Source organism: Hyperolius riggenbachi, chromosome 6 (assembly GCF_040937935.1).
Source record: "Hyperolius riggenbachi isolate aHypRig1 chromosome 6, aHypRig1.pri, whole genome shotgun sequence".
NCBI classification, from domain to species: Eukaryota; Metazoa; Chordata; class Amphibia; order Anura; family Hyperoliidae; genus Hyperolius; species Hyperolius riggenbachi.
The window spans coordinates 372776783-372796556 of NC_090651.1; the positions used below are offsets into that span (position 1 = coordinate 372776783).

The 19774-nt window shown below is 42.7% G+C and overlaps 1 protein-coding gene across 1 annotated transcript; it reads left to right on the plus strand.

The window, feature by feature from the left end:
• The first annotated feature begins 378 nt into the window (after window positions 1-378).
• Window positions 379-12782, plus strand: LOC137521329 (uncharacterized). The gene is made up of 4 exons (XM_068240448.1): window positions 379-384; window positions 9672-9785; window positions 10668-10775; window positions 12183-12782. Exons 1-4 carry the CDS (start codon window positions 379-381, stop codon window positions 12780-12782), a joined length of 828 nt encoding a protein of 275 aa, XP_068096549.1.
• Window positions 12783-19774: the final 6992 nt, after the last annotated feature.

Here is a 19774-nt window from a genome sequence, read left to right on the forward strand (position 1 = left end):
TAAATAGGTAAAGGAGTCAGTTTTGACTCCTTACCTATTTAAAATGTAACAAAAAACATACCTCCATCGTTCCAGCTCGCTGCATGTCCCACGCCGCTCCTCCGCTCCTCCGCTCATCTCTGTGACTCTGTGAGTATTGGAGCCGGCAAAGCATCTTTGAGTCTCCCGCCGGGGCTCCCCATTCATCCACTAGGTGGCCCAATGAGAATCATCCTGATTCTAATTGGACCAATTAGAATCAGGATGATTCTCATTGGGCCACCTAGTGGATGAATGGGGAGCCCCGGCGGAAGACTCAAAGATGCTTTGCCAGCTCCAATACTCACAGAGACAGAGATGAGCGGAGGAGCGGCGTGGGACATGCGGCAAGCCGGAACGATGGAGGTATGTTTTTTCAGAATTTCCCAGCAGCGAGGAGTGGCAGGAGGCGACGGGCGGCGGGTAACAGCCTTGCGACGATGCGCGCGCATCTCCCGAGGAGCGAGGCTGCAGTGGTGTGGTGCTGAAGAACAGCTCCACGGCACAAATGCCTCGCACCACATCGCTGGCCACACAGGAGCATCGCTCAGCGAATACCTAGTATTCGCCTGAGTTATGCTCCTTTACGCAAGGACATCGCTCAGGTGAAACTGGCAATTGAATTTGCCGGTAAATCCTGAGCGATGTGAGGAGATAAGAAGCTCGCATGTTTTCAGCTTCTTATCTCCTCGAATTGCATATGGCCCCCGGTGCAGCTTCAGCTTTGTCACTGATTCCTGGACATTTGTCTCCCGAATCTGCTGATACTGAGTGGAATCCATGCGTCCCTCAACTCTGACAAGATTCCCAGTCCCTGCACTGGCCGCACAGCCCCACAGCATGATGGAACTACCACCATATTTCACTGTAGGTAGCCTGTGTTTTTCTTGGAATGCTGTGTTTTTTCTCCATGCATAATGCCCCTTTTTATGCCCAAATAACTGAATTTTAGTTTCATCTGTCCACAGTACCTTATTTCAAAATGAAGCTGGCTTTTCCAAATGTGCTTTAGCATACCTCAAGCGGCTCTATTTGTGCTGTGGGCAGGGAAAAGGCTTCCTCTGCATCACTCTCACATACAGCATCTCCTTGTGTTTAGTGTGCCGAATAATTGAACAATGCACAGTGACTCCATCTGCAGCAAAATGATATTGTAGGTCTTTGGTGCTGGTCTGTGGGTTGACTCTGACTGTTCTCACCATTTGCTGCTTCTGTTTATCCGAGATTTTTCTTGGTCTGCCACTTTAAGCCTTAACTTGAACTGAGCCTATATGATATATTTAACTGACATTTTTTATCGTAACAACCAACGTTTTATAGAGGAAAATCATGAAAATTAACAAGGTTGCCCAAACTTTTGCATCCCACTGTAAGTAACAGTGCATGCTAAGCGACAGTGGGTTCAAGCTCTTGTGTTCCTGGTGGTGCTGGTGGCCAGTCCTGGGTGGCAGTGGTACATGGCAGAGGAGGGGGCTCTCATCTGCAGGGCTGGCGCTACCATAAAGACAAAGGAGGCAATTGCCCTAGGGCCCCAGAGCCTGTAGGGGGCCCCCAGTGGCTACAAGAGGAAAAACATTTTTTTCAAAAAGATCTTATAGTTTTTGAGAAAATCGATTTTAAAGTTTCAAAGGAATAAAATACACATTTAAAAACCCGCCGACTTTAACTGTTAATAGCAAATACACATAAATGCTAGAAACCCTAAATTTGCAGGATATGTTAAGGAGATCATTGGGAATAAGAGATAAGAGGAAAAAACAATTTTTCAAAAAGACCTTATAGTTTTTGAGAAAATCTATTTTAAAGTTTCGAAGGAAAAATTATACTTTTCAATGCGGTAAATGTCACTTTTAGTAGCAAACCTAACGGTAGTGTAATTTTACATGTATCAAAAGACGGGGTTTCCAGGGGGTCCATATGCAGCTGCAGCACTTTGGCCAGGGATCGCTATACAGCCGCAATTTTTTTTTGTATGTTTAGAGTGTGGGATTTTTTTTTTTAAATTATGTGGGGTCCCCCCTCCTGAAACTTTTTAACCCCTTGCCCCCCCATGGAGGCTGGGATAGCCAGAATCTGGAGCTCTGACCGATTGGGGCTTCGCATCCTGACTATACCAGGTCCCTTAATGCCAATTTTTGTCCTGGGGTATCTGTTGGGGGCCCCCCAGGTTTATTTTGCCCTGGGGCCCCATTGTTGCTTAAGCCGGCCCTGTTTATCTGCCATCTATATACTTCCTTTCTTTTATTTTTCACTTCTTCATTAAGCTTGACCTGCTGCACCCTCTCCATATGCAGTAGTGACTAGGAGTCCTATCCGTGAGTCGCGAATTTCCCACATGTACATTAGGAATATTAAACTATGACTATGGTAGGATTAGATTGTGAGCTCCGCTGAGGACAGTCAGTGACATGAATACGTAATCTGTAAAGTGCTGCAGAAGATGTCAGTGCTATATAAATACATAATAATAATAATTATTATTATTTAGTATTTATATAGCGCCAACATATTACGCAGCGCTGTACAGTATATATATATATATAGTCTTGTCACTAACTGTCCCTCAAAGGAGCTCACAATCTAATCCCTACCATTGCCATATATCTATATTATGTAGTGTAAGTACTGTAGTCTAGGGCCAATTTTTTAGGGGGAGCCAATTAACCTATCTGTATGTTTTTGGAATGTGGGAGGAAACCGGAGTGCCCGGAGGAAACCCACGCAGACACGGAGAGAACATACAAACTCTTTGCAGATAGTGCCCTGGCTGGGATTCAAACCAGGGACCCAGCGCTGCAAGGCGAGAGAGCTAACCACTACGCCACCGTGCTAATAGGGAATAACCTCTATATATATAAAATCGGATGTATGTATGTATGTGCCGCGATCACTCGATAACGCCTTGACCGTTTTGAACGAAACTTGGTGTACAGATCCCTTACTACCAGCAAATCAGATTTCACCCATTCATGTCAATGGAAAAAATGTAAAAGGCTGCCATTCTCACAGTAATCACGCCAGAGTCCCCACACTTGGCACAGTTGGTCACTTGGTGACCAAGGTTACAAATACAGAAAAAGTGGGTGGAGCATAAAACAGCCATTCAAATTTCAGCCATTCATTTTAAATGAGAAAATGTAAACTGCAGCCATTCTTACACTGTTAATGGCAGGGTTCTTAACCTTTACCCAGTTGGTCATTGGGTGAATGAGATTAATATTCAGATAAATGGGTGGAGCCTACTACAGCCAATCAAAATTCACCTGTTGATTTTCAAGGGGAATGTTTAAATTGCTACCATTCTTATACTATTAGTAGCAGATGCCTCAAACCTGGTACAGTTGGTCACTGGGTGACTGGGGTTCAAATTCAGAAAGGGGGCAGAGCCACAAACAGCCCATCCAATTTAATTAATTTCAATGGGAAACACGACATTACGCAAAATTTTGGCTCAGCACTACTATGGGACGCACAAAAATTGCATTGGTATGTGTTTTTAATGCAATTTTAGATACATTTTTAAAAGTTCAACAAGTTCATTCTTTCTGCAGACTGTATGGAGACCACATGCGTTTTCCGTGCATTATTTGCCCAAATAAGGTAGAAACTAAATTGAAAATAATTTATTTTTAATAATCAAACATGAATATTGATTAAAAACGACAACGCATGAAAAACAAGGCAGCCTAAGGCTCTATTCATATTCTAAGCGTTATAACTGAAAGCTTTTTCCCAATGCACTGCTATGGGAATTTTATGCAGAGCACGTACGTTTTTGAAGCATTTTTGCCCAAATAAGGTAGAAACTAAATTGAAAATTATTTATTTTTACTTATGAAACATAAATATTGATCAAAAATGAAAACACATGAAAAACTGAAAGGCCCATAGCAGAAAACTGATGGTTTCCTGCATGGACAAGTGTGACCTTAGCCTAAGGATTGGTTCACACATAAATGTGTCCTGTCTTTTCCCGTCAGTTTTGCTCAGGTTTCTATCAGTTTTACCAGCTTGGACTGGAAATCTACACCTTTTATGTGTGACCTCACCCATAGAAACGCATACACAACTGACAGGACAGGTTTGCAAATGTACAGATTTATGAGTGAACACAGCCACAGGAATACAAAACTGATGCCAACTGTCAAAAACTGACAGGACAGGACTGGACACCTTTTTACGTGTCAACCAAGCCTTTTTAAAGGTCCTTCTACACTAAATAATTTGGTGTCAGTTATAAATGAACAGTCAACTGATGTGCAAGGTAATGTCCATGTTTACCAGCGGCTCAGTTCACATTATAGGCGTTTTAGCTGAAAGCTTTTTCACAATTCACTGCTATGGAAATTTAAAATGCATCAGTGGTTCAGAGTATTGTGTAAAAGAGGCCTTACACTCAGCTGTTGCCATGGTAAACAGGTAACCTATTGTGATGTCATCACAGCCAAACAAGCCCTGCCATTGGTCAGCTGAGCCACGCCCCCATTCTGATGTCATCCATCCCAGCTATATAAGCCCTGACACTGGCCAGTTGAGCTTGTGGGTTTTGTAGGAGGCGAGCGTTGCACAGGTGCTGCAGTTACTGCTGTATTGGTGCAAAGCTATTGTGTGTTCTTAACAACTTGTTGTTATGGACAGATTTCTGGTAAGTATAATATATTGATACCTAATTGTTTACAACCACCCATTTAATTTCTTCATTATGTTAGCTTGAAAGGCCGACATATTGTTCTCCGATTATTATGTTGGCTTGCAAGGCCTACATCTTGTTCTTTGGTTGATTCCAATGAGAAAATGTGAATTGCTGCAATGCTCGCAGTTTTAAAACAAAGGTTCCCTAGACAGTATATACATTTTATTACCGGGGTCACTGGGCATGATATCCCTAGCGTTTTCAAGTCAACATCAAAAAGGCGCATAATGATAGTCTATGGCGTGGTGATAAGCGTAATGATATAATTCCGATCACGCAAAATTTCACGTAATTTGCGAAATTAGGATTACGGCTGTGCTAAAAAATTAATAATTTCGCAAAATTACGCGAAAGTTTTCGTGAAAATGTTGTAATAATGAAAAAATTTGTAATTACGATCAGCAAAATACGAAATTACAAGACGGTAATTACGCTCACAGAATTCTAAATTACCGTTTGTATAGCAATTACAAAATTACGAATTCGCATTGTAGCAGCAAAATTTGCGTCCATAGTTACGGAAACACAAAACACGCACCCATAGAAACGCCCATAGAAACGCATACACAACTGACAGGCCAGGTTTGCAAATGTACAGATTTATGAGTGACCACAGCCACAGAAAAGCAAAACTGATGCCAACTGTCAAAAACTGACAGGACAGGACTGGACACCTTTTTATGTGTCAACCAAGCCTTTTTAAAGGTCCTTCTACACTAAATAATTTGGTGTCAGTTATAAATGAACAGTCAACTGATGTGTAAGGTAATGTCCATGTTTACCAGCGGCTCAGTTCACATTATAGGCGTTTTAGCTGAAAGCTTTTTCACAATGCACTGCTATGGAAATGTAAAACACATCAGTGGTTCAGAGTATTGTGTAAAAGAGATCTTAGGGCCTGTTTCCACTACATGCAGATTTGATGCAGAATGGATGCAGAAAAACTGACTCTAATGAAAGCCTATGGGCCTGTTTCCACTAAACGCGATTTTTCTGATGCAGATTCATTGGAGTCAGTTTTTCTGCATCCAATCTGCATGTAGTGGAAACAGGCCCTATGACTCAGCTTTTGCCATGGTAAACAGGTAACCTATTGTGATGTCATCACAGCCAAACAAGCCCTGCCATTGGTCAGCTGAGCCACGCCCCCCTTGTGATGTCATCCATCCCAGCTATATAAGCCCTGACACTGGCCAGTTGAGCTTGTGGGTTTTGTAGGAGGCGAGCGTTGCACAGGTGCTGCAGTTACTGCTGTATTGGTGCAAAGCTATTGTGTGTTCTTAACAACTTGTTGTTATGGACAGATTTCTGGTAAGTATAATATATTGATACCTAATTGTTTACAACCACTCATTTAATTTCTTCATTATGTTGGTTTGAAAGGCCAACATATTGTTCTCCGATTATTATGTTGGCTTGCAAGGCCTACATCTTGTTCTGTGGTTGATTTCAATGAGAAAATGTGAATTGCTGCAATGCTCGCAGTTTTAAAACAAAGGTTCCCTAGACAGTATATACATTATATTTACCGGGGTCACTGGGCATGATATCCGTAGCGTTTTCAAGTCAATATCATAGTAGTAAAAATGTTTCTGTACCGTGTTAGCCAACAATGTAGGTAGAAAAAAACAAAGTCTTGTAAAAGTAATACCTTTTAATGGCTAACTGATAAAGTTAAATAATGCTAAAGCTTTCTGGGATCTAGTCCCCTTCTTCAGGCATATTTCTAGATGTTAGCTGTAGTAAAACACTGATGCAGGGAAGCTGCATGAAGGTGGCAGTTGTACTGGTTGCTGTTTAGCAGTTAGATGTCATGTGATCAGCAGGCTGGAGCCAGTGAGCTTATGCAGGCAAACATGAAATCTAGCAGGTTTCTGAAGATAGTGAAGCCAAGTCAATCATGTTACATAAGGAGTCATGAATCCCATTCCACAATTTAAACCTTCTGTTAATGTCTTGAACATTTTCATAAATTTGTACTCAGAAATCTTTCTTGCTTGTTCATTTTTGAAGTTACCCTTAAGAATAAGTACTTTTAGATCTTGCATGCTGTGTCCTGGTTCACAGAAGTGTTGGCCCACTGGTGTGTCCATTTTACCCTCATTATTTTAAAGCGGTGATGGTTCATTCTTGTGTGCAGTTTTTGTCCTGTTTCTCCTATATAGATTCCTCTTGAGGGGCATTTCATGCAGCGTATCATGTATACAACATTGGATGATTCACAGGAAAATTGGTCTGATATTTGATGATATTTCTGTGAGTTTGGTATTTGTATTTGGCTTGTGCACAAGATATAAGGGCAGGTCTCACACATTGTGTTATTGCAGGGTAATGTGCCTGGAGTATCTGGTGTAGATAATGCACTTCTGATAATCATTTGTCTCAAATTGGGAGGTTGTCTGAAAGCAAGCAGTGGTAAATCAGGAAAAACTTCTTTCAGGAGTTTGTCTTTATGAAGTATCGGTTGTAGGGCTTTCGATATCTTCCTCAGTGTCTTTAATCTTGGGTTGTAGGTGATCACTATTGGGACTCTGTTGTTTTCAGTCTTTGGAGTGTACTTCAATAATTCCTCTCTAGATTTTAAAGTTGCTCTGTGCTAACGATTCGTGGATGATATCCCTGATCTATGAATATATTATGTAGCGACATAAGTTGTCTGTCTCTGTCCTCTGAAATAGAACATATTCGTTTATACCTCAGAGCCTGGCTGTAAACAATAGATTTTTTGGTGTGTTCCGGGTGGAAACTATTCCACTTGAGGTAAATATGCCGGTCAGTTGGTTTACGGTATATGTATGTTTCTAAAAATCTATCTTGTATATAAATTGTAGTATCCAGCAAACTGACATGGGAGGATGAAAAGTTGAGAGTTAACTTGATGTTCTTGTGGTATTCTGAGAAGTTTTTGTGGAATTTGATTAATTCTTCCTGTGATGCTGTCCAAATTAATAGGATATCGTCTATAAATCTGAAGTAAGCCCATGGTTTAATTTCACACGTTGAAAGGAAGTTTTCCTCCAATCTGGCCATAAATAAATTTAGCATACTGGGGTGACATTCTACTTCCCATAGCACTGCCCATTATCTGTAGATATACATCATTCCCAAATGAAAAATAGTTGTGAGTTAGTATATACCTGATAAGTTGTAGTGTGGGCTCTGTTGGTAGATAATTTAATTTATCAGTTAGCCATTAAAAGGTATTACTTTTACAAGACTTTGTTTTTTTCTACCTACAAGTCAATATCAAAAAGGCACATAATGATACTCTATGGGGTAGCGATAAGCATAACGATGAAATTCAGATCACGCAACATTTCATGTAATTTGCGAAAATACGATTACGGCCGTAATAAAAGATGTATCCTTTTGCGAAATTACACAAAAGTTTACGTGAAATTTTGTAATTACGAACAATTTTTGTTAATTACGATCGGCAAAATACAAAATTACATGACGGTATCTACGCTTACGGAATTCTAAATTACTGTTTGTATAGCAATTACGAAATTACAAATTTGCATTGTAGTGGCAAAATTCACATCTGTAATTATGGAAATGCGAAATTAAGCAAATTTTTGGCTCAGCACTACTATGGGACGCACAAAAATTGCATTGGTATGCGTTGTAATGCATTTTTTAAAAATAATTTTTAAAATGTTCAACAAGTTCATTCTTTCTGCATACTGTATACAGAACAAGTGCGTTATTTCATGCGTTTTTGGTGCGTTTTTGCTCAAATAAGGTAGAAACTAAATTGAAAATGATTTAACTTCACTTATCAAATATTATTATTGATTAAGAATGCAAACGCATGAAAAAAGAGGCCTTCTTGGCTCAGCACTACTATGGGACACACAAAAATTGCATTGGTATGCGTTGTTAATGCATTTTTTGATACATCTCTGAAATGTTCAACAAGTTTCTGCATATTTTATACAGAACACGTGCATTATTTGATGCGTTTTTGCCCAATTAAGGTAATTAAGGTAGAAACTAAATTGAAAATGATTTAATTTTACTTATCAAATATAATTATTGATTAAAAATGAAAATGCATGAAAAAAGAGGCCTTAGACTCAGCTGCAGCCATGCTAAGCAGGAATCCCATTGTGATGTCATCACAGCCAACTAAGCCCTGCCATTGGTCAGCTGAGCTGTAGCCATTGTGATGTCATGCATCCCAGCTAGTGCAAAGCTATTGTGTGTTCTTAAAGTGGACCCAAATTAAAAATACAAGATTTCAGAAATAAAATCTATTTTCTAAATTATAATAATAAGTAGCGGCCTTTTTTCAGCTGCATGATGGCAAATATAAAATATTTTACATTTATTGGAGGAACCCCTCCCTTCCTTTCAAATTGCCTGGATTTTTCCGGCAAACTGGTGGAGTAGATGGTGTCTGGCAATGGAGGAATGGCTAATGGCTGCCCCCAGTATAACCCTAGCTATGAAAAGAGAAGGGTGAAAAGCATGCACTGAAATGATCATAGGTTTGAAGGAGTGTTTATTTATCTTTGTATGTGTCAGAGTGGTGCATCTAAATATTTTTAATTAAAAAAATGTTTGGTTTGGGTCCGCTTTAACTTGGTATGGGCAGATTTCTGGTAAGTAGAATATTTAGGATCATTCACCAGCATTACCTGTAAAATTGATCTCAGGTCCCTTATTCTGGCCTCACCCTTCCCATTTCTTTCATTTTACCTGTAAAACATTCTATCCTCAGTGGACAGAGCTTATATTGACCACATCACTAACTTCTACATGGAATTAGCCAGTTTAAGCATAATGTGACTCCAATGGACACATAGATGTGATGTGTAGCAGCTTCATGTATATGTTATTAGCAGGTGTCTCCTCTGAGAATATCAGTAACATATTTCTTAGTAACAGATCTTTAGCAGTATTTAGGTGTAGATTCTGTTTATTTAACAATGGTCTTATTCTCTTTGTATTGCAGAATTGGATACCGCAGCGGTCTGCGGGGATGCCGGCGCCGTCGGTGTCACCAGGACCAGCAGCAGGACCAACCAGGAATCACCGTAAATTCTGGCGACCATCCTTCATGCTGAAGGTAAGTAGTAATACACCACACCCACCGCCAGGCAATGAAAGTCTATGGAGACTTTCATACTTCCGCAGTTCAGCGTGACAAGACGGAAGTGACGTTTTCACCGCATCCCCGCCGCAGGTCAAGAGTTACGTTAACGCTGCAGCGCTGCATCGAGTTGTGGCGATCTGCATTGGCCTGGATGTCATGTTAGTCTATGGCAACAAGTGGATTTGTAAAAATTCACCAACGAGACGTTACGGCGCATATGCGCGGAAGTGTATTTTAACAATATGCTTCTGCGCACTTCTGCATACCCAAAGCAGGAAATGATGGCAAGCCCACGTTATGCTTCCATCACTTCCTGATTGTCCGGGGGCCAGACAGAAAACACCGCGCTATCACTGAAGGCCTTTTTTTGACCGTTTGATGCGGTGCATTGGGTACCACATCGCTGACGCTGATTTCTAGTGTGAAACCAGCCTAAAGGAAACCTGTTGGAGATAAGTTCTGTTGGGAGTACTTACCTTGTGGGGGGGGGGGGGGGGGGAAGGCTCTGGATGCTAATGAGGCCTCCCTGCTCTCCGCCGCTGTGACGTGCCTCATGCAGGTGAATGCACTTCATTTGGACACCAGGCAGTTCGGCGCGAGGCGAGCCAAATGACGACTCTCCCCGCTGCCGCAAAAGTCTCGGCGCACGGTGCTCAGCGCCACGTGCCGAGATAACCTGCTTCGATGCAGGCGCATTAGCAGCTTAATGCTGAGCTCTGATGGAAATACCTTGCCTGATCAGGTCTGCTCGATCGCCAAGTTGGCTCACCCTGCACCCAGCTCACCAGCGCACCATAATACGCACTTTTTTCACTGCAGATTTACTTTAACCATATTCTCCTTTTTGTCACACAGGATGAAATTCCATCTTCTGGAGTCGGACACCAGCCCATCATGGTGTCAGTGGGGACCCAGACCCCAGACTGGACCCGGAAGTGGTATAAACCTGGACTTCCAAAGAGGGTAAGTGATATACTAGACTAGATCCACCTCTCTCACTCTATTTACCTAACTTACTAGTTCAACCCCTCCCTCTATGTACCCCACTTACTAGTTTCAACAGTCTCTAGTTTTCTCACCTACTAGTTCCATCCCTCCCTCTAGTTACCCCACCTTGTAGTTTAACCCCTCCCTCCACCCCACCTACTAGATCCTCCTCACCTCTCTAGGTACTCCACCTACTAGATCCACCACATCCCTTTAGTTACCCTAACTACTAGATCCACTGCATCCCTCGAGTTACCCCAAATACTAGATCCACCCCATATCTCTAGTTACCCCGCCTACTATTCCATCACATCCCTCTAGTTACCCCACCTACTAGATCCATCCATTCCTTGAGTTACCATACATACTTGCTATACTTCTGTCTCTTGTTATGCCCACCTTCTAGGTCCACCATATCCCTATAGATACCCTACCTAGTAGTTCTACCACCTCCCTCTAGGTACCCCACCTATTAGATACTTTCTTCTTCTAAGTTCCACTACTACTAGATTCACCCTTCTTCTTTAGTTACTCCACCTACTTGATTCCTTCCCAGTTAACACACCTGTTATTACCTCCCCTCCTTCTGATTACCCATCTATTAGATCCACCACTTATTCTACTTAACACACCTACAAGTTCCACTCCTCCCTCTAGTTACCACTCCTAATAGTTCCACTCTTTCCTCTAGTATATCTCTCTTTTTTACCCCACCTACAAGTTCCACCCCTCCCTGTAGTTTCCCCACCTTGGTGTTCAACCCCTCCCTCTACCCCACCTACAAGATCCTCCTTACCTCTCTAGATACCCCACCTACTAGATCCACCCAATCCCTCTTCTCACCCCACCTACTAGATCCACCCAATCCCTCTTGTCACCCCACTTTCTAGATGCAATCCCCCCTTTAGTTACCCCACCTCCTATTTCCACTCCTCCCTCTAGGTACCCCACCTATTAGATTCTCCCACCCCCACAGATTAAGAAATACACTATATTGGCAGCCATGCTGTATATAGGATAAGTAATATTAATAATATGCCGATTACTGTCAGTGAAAGATGGCAACCCATGGGAAACAAACTACCTGATGATCACATTGATTTATGTCTTCTTTGAGGATCAAATCAATATAAGACTGTTGAGACTTCAGGGGCCCAGTACAGCCTGCTGTGTCCGTGTTTCATGTCTGGACACATTTTGGTTGGGTTATCCCTTGTGGTTGCTTGAAGCATTGGTATTTTCCTGATTGAGATTATCATTTTATCATGGATTTCTTGTAATATATATGTTAGGATAAAAGTGAGGCATTTATTTACACTCATACATGGTTCTTGTGTCAAACTTTGTTTTTTTATTTACTGACATGTTTATTTTTGTTTACAGCCATCGTGGATGACCCGTAGAGGAAGAAGGAGGGTAACAAATCCAGTCTCGATACAAGCGACTGAGATGATCTACCTGGCAGATCCCTCCTATCCTACAGTCGAAACAAGGACTGTTGGAATCCAGAAGTACCGTGTCTTAGGCCAGGGCATTACAGAAGAGCTAGAAGTAATGCCACCAGCTGAGACACGGAGTATTGCCATACAAGCAGACATAGATCTGCACCTGGAGATGATGGAGAAGCTGGAAGCAGGTGTTTCAGACGCCAACTCTCCTCCTCCAGTCGAGACAAGCGAGATCAGCATCCAAGTCGATGACGACGACTTTGCAAAATATCTGGAAGAGATGGATCGCTTGGACGATAAGAAAAAGATGGACGTCCTAGAAAAGGACCTGAATGAATTGAAGGAGGCGTTTGATGATGCCCGCCCCTTCTTACTGGACAATGACCAGTTATTCTGCACCATGCAGAGACAAGTGGCAGAGATGGCAGACCGGATGAAGGCACTGGCCATGAAACCTGCCTCAACATTCGACTGCCAAATCTCATTTGCCAAGATGAAGATCACTGAAATGGAGTGCGGTGATGCACCAACCTAATGACGTGATCTGAACACTTGTATATACTGGATGTTGCCAGCTTCATAAAAAAATTCTAACTCTATTCTTCTTCTTCATTGACATTTTTTATCCTACGTTTACATCGGCCACAACATTGTGGATGTTTGAAATTAGAGCGTTTATATTTAAGGTGTGGTTAGAATCTCTGAGGTTAGGACCATTCAGGCAATATACGTAATTTATTTTTTTTGGTCTTGTTTTATAATATTGGGTTGTCATTAGGGTGGATTTCTGCAGATGTTACATAGATTATTGTCTGGGGTGCCTATCATAGTCTAATGCTGGGAATACACCATGCATTTTTTCGTCAGATAGATGGTTCAATAGATAATTTCCAACATGTCCGCTCTTACTTTCGATCGTTTTACCTCTCAAGTTCTTCTAGTAGTGAATGGAAATTGATAAGAAAAGATACAAGAATTGAGCGGGAAATCAAGTGGAAAAACAAATGAAAAATTGATCGGAAGTTAAATCGAATGAAAAAACGTATCATGTATTCCCAGCATTAGGCCAATTTTTTTAGGGGACGTATATTTATGTTTTTGGGCTGTAGGAGGAAACCAATGTCTACAGAAGAAACTTCTAAAAATATGGAAGAGAACATACAACTTTCATGCAGATAGTGTCCTGGCAGACATTTGAACCAGGAACCCCATGGCTACCTGGCGCGGTTGCTATGTACTGCTTTCATCCTGTGTAACTGGCTGCTCCAATAATCACATCTCTATGGCTACTGGTGTCTGAATTTCAGAATCGCCAACATAACTTTCTCCTTAAGGTTCAAAAGACTCTGTTTCCGATCTTCCAACTTCCTTCCTAATTAACCACTTGAGGACTGCAGTGGTAAACCCCCCTAAAGACCAGGGCAATTTTAACTAAATGGGCCAGTGCAGCTTTAAGGCACAGCTGCAGGTCCGTACAACACAGCACACAAGTGATCCCCCCCTTTTCTCCCCACCAATAGAACTCTGTGTTGGTGGGGTCTGATCCCCCCCCCCCCTGTTTTTTTTAATTAATATAAATATTTGTGTTCATTTTTTAATAAATTTTTTTTTTTGGTGCTGTCCCCCACTCCATCCCCCCGCCAGCCAATCAGCGTGATCAGCTGTCATAGGCTTCAGCCTATGACAGCCAATCCCTGTGCAGCCTCAGGACGGGACAGCCGTGTCACAGCCGTGCCGATCGCAGCGCTGTACAAGTAAATAGACGGCGATCATGCCGTCTAACAGTCGGAAACTGAAGAGGGGACTGAGCTCCGCCCTCCGAGCATGAGATGCGTGTGCAGCGTGCGCAAAATCTCATGCAAATTAGAGCCCCAGGACTTGATGCCAATTGGCGTTAGGCGGTCCTGGGGCTGCCGCCGTGACCACGCCCATTGGCGTGGGGCGGTCTTTAGGTAGTTAAATCACCTGCTTTACTCAGTTGCCAGTGGAGGGAGGGGTCATGTCACTACAAATGTGTTAGGACCTGATGAATGATTCGCTGGTAATATTGCGGTGCACAGAGTACTGTGCTTGCATCATTAGCATGACTTCCTATACATGGAGTAACGCCAACATTGCTATGGTAAGGCGTCTTAAGCAAGTATCGTAACAATTAGTACTATTGAACGTTTTGGCAATTTTTGGTCAATGATTGTTTCTTTACAACAGAGTCATTATCAGTTCCTCATGTGTTGTGACTAATAGCTTTTATGAATATTCAAATGTACAGAGGTCAGTTTGAGATACATGGTGGTGCTGTCTTGATTTTAACCATATCATATTAAGGTATTTTTCCCCTCACACAGCAGAGCAATTTTCACATTTTAGTGCTCCTTACATTCATTTACCAATAACTTTATCACTACTTATCACAACCAAATGGCTGGATAGTGTACTGGTTAATGCATACATGTCAAACTTTGGCTTGTGGGCCACATCTGGCCTTCAGAGCCCATTAGATTTGGCCCTTGAGTGGTTTTCCCAATTTGCATTATGTTTGGCCTTCTCTAGACCAACAGAGAAGCTATATTGGATGGTAATCCCTAGATCACCAGGGAAGCCATATGGGGAGGGGGAAAGCACTAGATACCAGGAAACAGTATTGGAGAGGGAGGAGGCCACTAGACACCAGGAAACTGTATAGGGGAGGGAGAGAGGACAACTAAACATCAGGGAACTGTATAGGGGAGGGCCACTAGACACCAGGAAACATTATAAGGGAGAGAGGTGGCCACTAAACTTTGGGGTTGGCCCACCCGCATCACAGAGCTCAATTTTCGGCCCACTTTGTATTTGAGTCTGACACTCCTGGGTTAAGGGCACGTCCGCTTTTCAAATGGGAAACCAGGGGTCAAATCCTGCTACCTATCAGTACCTATTCAGTAAGGAGTTCAAGGCAAGACTCCCTAACACTGTAGGGTGGCCTCTTGAGCGCGTCCCTTTGGCTGCAGCTCTTGAGCGCTTTGAGCCAGGCAGGAGAAAAGTGCTACACAAATGTTCGGATTATTAAAAATTATCTATATATTGTTTTTGTCACCACCAATTAAGTTTTCTTTGGGTGGTTCTTTTTGCTAAGAATTTTATTCTTAATGCATTTTAAGGGGAATAATAAGAAAATGTTTTGAAAAATTTCATTATTTCTCAGTTTTTGGCCATTATAGCTTTAAAATAAAACATGCTACTGTGCCAAGCGGATCATTCAAAAACAGTCTTATCAGACTGCCGACAGCTTGTACTCCCGTGCAACTGTCGGCAGATTGACGGCCCAGCGGGAGGGTCTGATGGACCCGTTGTTTGAAAAAGTAAGGCGTGTGTACGCACCTTAACTACAGTACACAGCACTTGGGAGAGGGTGGTGGGGTATGCAAGCTGTAATCAGGACTTTCTGAGTAGGGAGAGTCTATAAATATAAACTCTGAACGATTCCTTATCAGTGGCTGTGCAGATGCAGTCATTAGAACAATTGTAAAGAGAGCAGAATGCTTTTTCTCTCTGGAACCTCAAAACTGTGTCTCAGGACAGGGAAAATGTTTTTCCCCTGAACTGACAGTAATTTACTGCACCTTTCCCCAGCACTGCACTCCAAGCCACTGCCTGGAATGTCTGTGGGTGTAAACGCCTTTGAGATAAAGGGAGGAGCAACTATCATGGATCAATGGAAGAGATGGGAATGGGAGGGTGATGGGAGGGAACATTGCAAGCCTGACTGTGATTGCGGACACTGGGGGGAACGAGGAGGTGAACGGACAATGCACAGATCCGGCATGAACACAACTCTGTGCCTACTGTAGGTAGCTTTGCCTCAGGTCGGATGTGCTTTAATCCATACAGTGAGAAAAACGTTACACAGTCTAGTTCTTAATAGGATTGGGACTGTACATGCACATGTGTATCTTATGGTACCACTTTAGGTATTTGTCTCTTCATGGAGATGGAAGTAAAAAAAAGTTCTGTAATTTAGGTCAGGGATGGTCGTAGTCATTCAACTTCGCTACGCTGGAACTATGCGTAGTTTTACGCAATTACGCTTCACCAAACTACGGCTTCGAAATAAAATATTTGCTTCGTATGCATTTTCGTAGTCTACGCGTTAAAATACACAATTACGCGCAGTCCGAAACGTAGTGTATGCGGATGCTTATGCCCGTATGCAGAAAATTTTACCTATTAATTCCTCTTTAATTGCTTATACTGGGAACTATTCTATGCGGACATACCCCTTTTCGATGCGTAAATATGTAAGCATACATTTGCACGCGGAAAAAGACAAGAGTAACGCATTCGTATTTCACTACGCAATACACTTGTTAACTACGCATAGTGGGCGTAAGCTACACGTAGCGGTACTTCGTTACGTGTAAACTCATATTGACAAAATCTATAGAAAAGATGGGTATATATCCTCCTCCATGTAATTCTCTAGACTCTTTGTGTTCCACCATGTTTTTATGTACAGTATATGTGTATCTTTGAAGACGAAACAGAGGCGCCAAAAGAGTAAAATAAGATAAAAAGTTTAAAAATCGGGGGGGGGGGGGGGGGGGTGATGGGTGGATCCACCTCTCCCGCAAGCGAAGATGTTGATTTTTCAACACATAAAAGGTTTTTATTCATACACTCCAAACAATATTGCAACGCGTTTCGCGGGTTCAACCCACTTCATCAGGCTATGAAAACGGAGTATAACACTTGTGTGCAGGGTTTGTCAGCTTAGCGCCTCTAGAGGCTTTTGGATTGTGTATGCACTTGATGTGCGGGTACAGTGTGCTGGGGTGAGCAGTGCATGATTACCCGCTTTGCACCTCTGGGGTTAATACTTGGCACACACCATGCTCAGTGTTGTGAACAGCATGACACCAACGTTGGATCTTTTCAAATAATTATATTTGCACGCTCTGTTGTTGATCTAAGGTTTGGGTCCAGAACTATACAAACCATTTATATATATTAAAACCCCTTTTTTTCATTATTTATGTTTTTTCTCATAGTAATCCTCAGCAGTGTCCATGATAGATGCGTCCATGTCTTCCTGGGGGCCTATGTTAGGAATCTGCATACTCCGGATGGAGGAACTTCAACACATGAAGAATATTAATATGCTGCAATATATTTTTTGAACACAAGATGGCAGCAATCGAGCTTTATTTGCTATTTAGTAGTTTTCATGTGTATTTAAATCATAATATTAATGTATGTTTTGTGTCTAAAACCACTAGATATATATATAATTTGTATATTGATTTAAAAATTTCTTTTAATTATTTGATATGATGTTTCTTTTATCAAATATACAGTTCCACTGCTGCTCACACAATAGCCGGACCTGAGGCGCTCCTTGGAGCGCACGGAAGTCCGACAGGGAGGCAGTGCGTGCTGATGTCACAGTGACTCAGACACGCTCTGTCTCGCGTGGCCACGCATTTCCGGAACGCGCAGATACAGGAAATCCTTTTAAGGGCTTGCAGATTCCCCGTAGCTAGCCTCCCTAGAAGCAGCAGAGCGCTGCGATCGCGTAAGGCAACACTCCCCCCTCTCCCTCCAGCAGCTGGGACCGTATATACACCATTGGTAAGCACGGAAGCACTTTATTATGCATTGTACAGCAAATTAATTGTGCTATTATTGTTTCACCGCAAATTGGTTGGAATTGGATTATTGATATGTTCACAGCAGGTTTTTAGTCAGACTGCACTCAGCACTTTGTATTTATAGACTAGAATTTTTGGGTTGTTTATTTCTTTGACAGCTATGTAGGTAGTTCAATTTGTGGTATGTAAATGTAGGGATTTGTGCAATATATATGATATTTATTTTTGTGCACTGATCACATATAGATTTGACACTTTATCCCAGTCCATGGAGAGATTTCCGATTACAATCAGCTTAAGAGGGTGGTTTTATAGTTTTTAATTCTTGATGTTTCTGGATAAGTCCTTAATAAACGTTTACATTTTACATCATAATCTAATGAATCGTATTGTGTCTATACATTGTCTCTGAGATTAGGCATCTTTTCTATAGATTTTGTCAATTTCTGTTGTGCAGCCTTTTGGGGACACATTATCATGTGCATTTGATTAGCTCGACCAGTAAATTGCACGTGTAAATTCATAAGCGTAGTTTTGAAACTTCACCTATGAACTACGATGCGTAAATTCGCACTGGCGTAGTTTCTGCTCATCCCTGATTTAGGTCACTGCCACGGGAGCATACCCACACATCATTGCTGTTTATTTTCTGTCCAGTCCATGGTCAGGGCCGGCTCTACACTTTTTGCCGCCTGAGGCAAACTTGTGAAGATGCCGTCCCTCCTATAGGTAGTATAATTGCCCCCAGTATAGGTAGCCTGGAAGGGGTAGCAGGCAGGAAGGGGGGCAGGGTGCACAGCAGTGGGGAGGGGCGGGGTCAGACCCCCTTCCCTCACCAAGGTGAGGGAGGGGGTCCGGCATTGCAGGAAGTGATGAGAGGTGGAACGCACGCTGGAACATGGAGGGAAGTGAGTCATTGCTTCCTCGCTGGCTGCCTACTACACTGCGGTAATAGCTGGAGGGGGAGAGCGGACAGGGGGACACAGGTGAGGGAGGGGGAGGTCTGACCCCCCCTCCCCGCCGCTGTGGCCGCTGCTCCCCTTCTTGCCTGCTACCCCCTTCAGTTTAGCGCCACCCCACCCACGGCCAGGCGGGCGCTACCCCCTCACTTCTGTCACCTGAGGCACACGCCTAACCCCGCCTCATGTGCGGTCTGGGACTGTCCATGGTGCAATTACAGGGGGTGAAAGATATGTAAGCCCATATGCAATTATTACAAACTTTACCTCTTGGGTTTTCTCCTAAGCAGGGGTGCTCAGATACCACTTTTCAAAATCCGAATTTATCCTGATCCGGATCGGATATCCGAATCTGAACTTTCAGATATCTGCGTTCATGTGGATATCCGAACGCATTATCCGGGCTATCTGGGTGGATTCGGATATCCAGATAGAAAAACCGCAAGTGCCCTTTAAATTGCTTTAAAAACGTTTTTTTTAGGGTAAATGAGGCATGTAGCATAATTGTTTTTTAAAAGGGAACACTAATCGATGATGTGGGGACCTAAAATATACCCCCCCCCCAAAAAAAAAATGGCTGTCAATTAACATTAGGCCTAGGTTCCAGACAACGGTCGTGCAGCCCACATTGTGTCCAAAGTCCAACCGCACAACTGGGACATGACAGTTTTCAGCCAAGACACCTCCAAAAATTATGCAGCAATTGTGTTTTGGCTTAAATATAGGTGGTATCAGTGGCCTGTGGCACCTTGGCCTGGCAGTGGGAGCTGCACAGGCAGCAGGAGCAGGGCAATGCAGCAGCAGCAGGTGTAAGGTGTGCCAGGAGCATGCCGGACGTGGCACGTGGCAATTGGCACTTAGCACGTGTCACGTGGCACTTGGCACGTGGGACTTGTAACATGGCACTTTCCACGTGTCGCGCAGCACTTTCTACGTGTCAC

Bases quoted from the DNA above. Each gene is read 5' to 3' on its own strand.
- LOC137521329 (XM_068240448.1), top strand. The intron at 9,786-10,667 runs GTAAGTAGTAAT...TTTGTCACACAG, and splicing joins GACCATCCTTCATGCTGAAG to GATGAAATTCCATCTTCTGG. The intron at 10,776-12,182 runs GTAAGTGATATA...TTTTGTTTACAG, and splicing joins AACCTGGACTTCCAAAGAGG to CCATCGTGGATGACCCGTAG.